General features: G+C 51.0%; 1 protein-coding gene across 2 annotated transcripts in view; it reads left to right on the forward strand.

The window, feature by feature from the left end:
- Blvrb (biliverdin reductase B) overlaps positions 1-5,254 on the forward strand; it is a 23,348-nt gene that overhangs the window by 7,099 nt on the left and 10,995 nt on the right. For both annotated transcript variants that reach the window (XM_023708294.1, XM_004647986.3), the window contains exons 2-3: positions 2,406-2,570; positions 2,707-2,796. In XM_023708294.1, coding sequence (XP_023564062.1) covers positions 2,406-2,570; positions 2,707-2,796 — 255 coding nt within the window. The remainder of the gene's footprint in view (positions 1-2,405; positions 2,571-2,706; positions 2,797-5,254) is intronic.

Below are 5,254 nucleotides of genomic sequence, written 5' to 3' on the forward strand. Positions count from 1 at the left end.
TTTTTTCCTTTGGAACCGGGGCTTAAACTCAGGCCCTTGGGCTTATTCCACTGAGCTTTCTCCCCGCCCCAGTATTTCTACTTAGCTCAGCTGTCTGTAGCACTGTGAGCCGCATTTCAGAGACAGGAAGCTGAAGCCAAGGTCAAGTCAAGGGAGGGGCTGCAAGGGGTTCCTTCTCTGGGAAGTGGCAGGGCCAGAGCCTGAACCCAGATCCGTGGGACAAGAAAGGTTAAACTTTGGTGTCTGTAAAGGTTGGGAGATGATGGCAAATGCGACACAGACCCTGGGCTCACACGTCTCTTGGTTTACTGCTGGTTAGCACTAGGAGGCCATGACAGAGAAACAAAACACTGTAGGTTATTTTGTGGGCTCTGTTCTGAACTGAATGTGACCAAGTGCCTCAGTGCAGGTGGCGAAACTTGGTGGAGCTTTGTGGTGCTAACCAGAATTATTTATTTTGTGTTTGTTTTGAGATAGGGTCTCTCTGAATTGTCCAGGCAGGTGCCTAGAACTTGTGATCCTCCTGCCTCAACCTCTCAGAGCCCTGGCATTATAAGTGTGTGCTTCTCATCCTCTTTTTATAAGAACAGTAATCATGCTGGGCATGATGGCACACACCTGTGAACCCTGAAGGTTGTTCTGAAAAATGGTGAGAGCCGGGAGGTAGCTCAGCGGTGTAAGTGCCTGCCTGGCAAAAGCAAGATCCTGCGGATTAAAGGGCCTGTAAGCAGGTGCATGGGCCGGGGGTTCCATCCAGTGTTTTGTTTTGTACAGTACTAAAGATCAAGTCCAGACCCTTGGGCATGGTAGGCGACCACTAAGCTACATCCCCAGTTCCTAATCGTTTTAATTTCAAAATGCCAGATAGGCCGGGTATGGTGGTGCACAGCTGTAATCCCCACATGTGGGAGGCTGAGGCAGGAAGATCCCTGTGAGTTTGAGACTGGTCTTAACTATACAAAGTCAACCTGTCTGAGAAGAGAGAGGGAGAGAGAGAGAGAGAGAGAGAGAGAGAGAGAGAGAGACTGACTGGGCATGGTGGCAGGTAATCCCAGCACTTGGGAGGTGGTGCCTGTAATCCCAGCACTTGGGAGGCTATAAACAGGTGGATCACTACAAGTGGGATCTAGTAGTAAGACCCTGAACACCCTGTAGACCCTTCCCAAAAATAAAGAAAAAAAGATCACTGACATGTATATGTCTATTTATTTTTGCAATGCTGAGCATTGAACCCAGAGCCTTCACACTGAACTCCATCCAGGCCTTTTTATTTTTTATTTTGAGACAAGGTCTCGCTAAACTGCTAAATTACCCAGGCTGGGTTTATGCATGCAATCCTGATTGCAAGAGTGCACCTCCCCTCCTGGCCAGATGGGAACTGTACAGTGTGGGTTGCAGTCGGGGGACAGTTATCCAAAATTTTTGGGGGGGCACATACTTTTATGACCACTAGGGAAGGGCACTGGGCTTCCAGAACGTTAGTAGCAGCGTCTGGGCTCAGTCCAGCTCCGGCCAGTCTCTGGGCAGCTGTGTCCCTGGGTCTTCTGAACCAGGGGTAGGAGCCCCAAAACAGTGACAGTCAGGGCACTAATCCTTTTATTACTGGAAGCAGGGGCTGTCTACTGCATGTGGAAGCCCAGGAGGGCTCCTTGGAAACTGTTGGGTTTGTTGTTTTAAATTTGAGTCACGATTTATTATTATTATTATTATTATTATTATTATTACTATTTATGGTACTGAGAATCAAACTCATGACCTCACACTTGCCAGGCAAGCACTGTGCCACTGAGCTATATCACTGGCCTGGGGGCTGGGGCTCATCCTGCCCTGGGGTCGGGAGTGGTGAGGCATAAGCTTGCCTAAGCAGGCACTTTAGACTGCTGAGCAATTTCACTGGCCCCTATTGTTTGTTTTTTTAAGACAGAATTTCACTATGTAGTTCAGGCTGGCCTTGAACTCACTATGCAGCCCAGGCTGGCCTCAATCTCCTAGTGATCTTTCTGCCTCAGCCTCCCAAGTGCTGGGATCACAGGCATGCGTGACAATACCCAGCCTTGTATGGTCTTATTTTAACAACTTTCTGACTACAGCTGGATTTGCCAGCAAAAAATGTTTTAAGATGACTGACCTGGGGGCTGGTGAGATGGCTCAGTGGTCTAAAGCACCTACTTAAAAAAAACAAGCTTAGCTAAAGCACAGGGACCATGGTTCAATCCCCCAGCACCACATGCCAGCCCACCCTGCCCCCTGGTGGGCTGAACTGGCCACACACACACATAAATAATAAAGAAAATCTTTAAAAAAAAAACAGAAGACCTAGAGGATGGAATTGGGGGTTCGTGGGGCCTAAGAGTGCCGGCCTGCACACCTGCCTGCTGACTCTGCTCTCTCCTCTCTGCCCACAGGTTACGAGGTGACCGTGCTGGTGCGGGACCCCTCCAGGCTGCCGTCAGAGGGGCCCCAGCCAGCCCACGTGATAGTGGGGGATGTCCGGCAGGCGCCCGATGTGGACAAGACTGTGGCCGGGCAGGATGCTGTCATTGTGCTGCTGGGCACCGGCAATGACCTCAGTACTGAGCCCCCCCTCTGCCCACGACCCCTCCCTACTCCTCGGCCCCCAGCGCCACGCCCGCCCCCTGCCCCACCCCTGCCACCCCCGCCACCACCTCCTCCCAGCAGTGATGGCCGCTCTCTGTCCTCTCTAAGGTCCCACTACCGTGATGTCCGAGGGTGCCCGGAACATCGTGGCAGCCATGAAGGCTCACGGAGTGGACAAGGTCGTGGCCTGCACATCGGGTGGGTGGTGATCGGGTGGGTGGTATGTTCACGGGGATGGGCCTACGCTGGGGGGTGGGTGCTGGCAGACAGCCCAGGACCCTCTGAAAGGTGACACCAACCCTGTACCTTCATCTTGCTGCGTGATGCTGACAGCCTTAGGCTCTGCAGTCCCAGGGCTCACCCTGACATCCAAGCTAAGCCGGGTGGGCTGGAGAAGGCACAGGCAGGAGGGCCAGGGTCAGGAAGGGAGGATCCCGGGGGGACCTCACAGAGGAAGTAGCACTGTGGGTACAAACTGGCTCTCATCCACCCGGAGCTCCCCATTATGGGGACATGGACAGTAAATAAATAAATAGCTGTCCTGTGGGGTTGGGCCATAGCTCAGTGCCAGAGCACTTGCCTTGCATGTGCTGTGAAGTTCTGGGTTTCGTCCCAGCACTGCAAAACAAACAAATGAAGCAGCAGACCCGAGTAATCTAGAAAGAAGGCTACAGACAGCCCAGGACCCTCTGAAAGGTGACACCAACCCTGTGCCTTCATCTTGCTGCGTGGGCAGTTCATGCCCACAGCATTTATTGAGCACTTACTAGATACTAGGGACTGTTTCCCTTAGGGGTGAAAGCCAGCCAATTTGCACAAAACCCCTTTGAACATTTACACTCAGGCTACACATAGTAGGTGCTCAGAAGGTATGAGCTGTTGTTACTCTTATATTTTATTCTTTTTACTTGGAGGAGAGAGTTTTTTTGTTTTGCTCGTTTTGTCTTTTACAGACAGGATCTTGCCATGCAGTTCAGGTTGGCCTTGAGCTTTGTAGCCCAGACTGGTCTGAACCCAGGACGATCCTCCTGCCTCAGCCTCCCAAGTGCTGGGATTACTGGTGTGCACCAACACGCCCGGCATAGCTCTGATTTCCTGGAAGAGCTCAGGGAGCGGGTCCTGCTGGCTGTATGCCTGGGCCCCCTCTGCTGGGCCCTGAGCAGCAGGCTGTCAGCACACCTACCCTTCTTCCCGCTGTTTGCCCACAGGTTGCCTCCTTGGGACAGGAGGTGGCATAAGGAGTCTGTGTGGCAGGGATAATGGTTCTCTGGGCAGCAGAACCTGTCAGAGCAAAGACGTGGAAGCCAGAGTTAGCTGGAGAGCAGGCAGCAACATCATTTTGGTGGTCCCCCCCAACCTCTAAAATGGAAACATAATCCCAAACCTGTAATTTTAATATGTATTACCATTGGTTTATCTGTGCTTACATATATGGAGATTTTTTTGGTTTTGTTTTTCTCCTTTTAAGCTATTTGATGTGAAATTACAGACTTCAGCCCTCCCTCTCCCATCAGTCCTAAGAAAGGGATTTTCTCTTCTAGAGCACAATACTATTTTTTTTTTCCCACAGCATAGTCGAGGAAAGATCTCAGTGGACAGTTTCACATACTTTCTGAAGGGATAATTGGAAGTTTGAGAGTATTGGCACCACCTTTTTTTTTTTTTCCAGAACTGGGGATTGAACTCCAGACCCTTGCATTTGCCAGGAAAGTGCTTATTCTACTGAGCATCTCCCCGGCCCTAGAGCACAATACTATTGTCACAGCGACATACCCCCACCCCCGCCCCAGAGTGCACTTTTAGCCCCTACTTGCTAGTGTCAGATATTCCCACTATATATATGCTTCAAGGTAAAGGATCAAAAAGATGTTTCTCCTCTGAGAAACTTTGGAGTCCGTCCATTAGGGTCTAGCTGTGTGTTGGGTTTTCTATCCTGTGGACTGCAACCAGGGCCTTTGCGTTGACCTACGCCCGCAGCGGCATCCGTAATTTCCTGTTTTGAGGTGGTCTCAATAAATCACTAAATTACCCAGGCTGGGCTAGGATTTGCAATCCTCCTGCTTCAGCCTTCCAGAGTGCTGAGATTCAGGCAAGAGCCTACCTGTCTGATGAGGCTTATTTTTTAGAGAAGACGCCTAAAAGAGTTACAAAGAAACCCAGGGTAAGTGGCAGGCTGGATTTGCAATTGCCACCTGGAGGCTAGAGGCTGCTGGCTCTGGCAGAGGAAGAGGAAGCCTCGTTGAGGCCCTGAGGCTCCTACTCGTGGCCTTAGGCCCCCAGTTGAAAATCTGAGCCTCAGTTTTCTCAGTGAGCAAAGTAAGGAGGAAATCCTGGGCCTGGGGAGATGGCTCAGTAGAATAAGCGCTTGCCTGGCAAGCACAAGGACCTGAGTACAATCCCCAGTTCCACCAGAAAAAAGGAAATCCTGCTGCCCAGGAATCAGTGAGACAATTATAGTGACTTTATTTAGTGCTGGAGTCGGAAACTGGAACACGGTAAGCACATTCTGTAGGACAGCTGCTGCAAGCCCCAGCCCCGATTTCTTCTCTCTTTTTGAGACGGGTCTCGCTATGCAGTTCAGGCTGGCCTTGAGCTCACTATGTAGCCCAAGCTGGTCTCGAACTCACAACGATCCTCTTGTCTCAGCCTCCTGAGT

The sequence above is a fragment of the Octodon degus genome, unplaced genomic scaffold, assembly GCF_000260255.1.
Source record: "Octodon degus isolate 3935 unplaced genomic scaffold, OctDeg1.0 scaffold00344, whole genome shotgun sequence".
Taxonomy (NCBI): Eukaryota; Metazoa; Chordata; class Mammalia; order Rodentia; family Octodontidae; genus Octodon; species Octodon degus.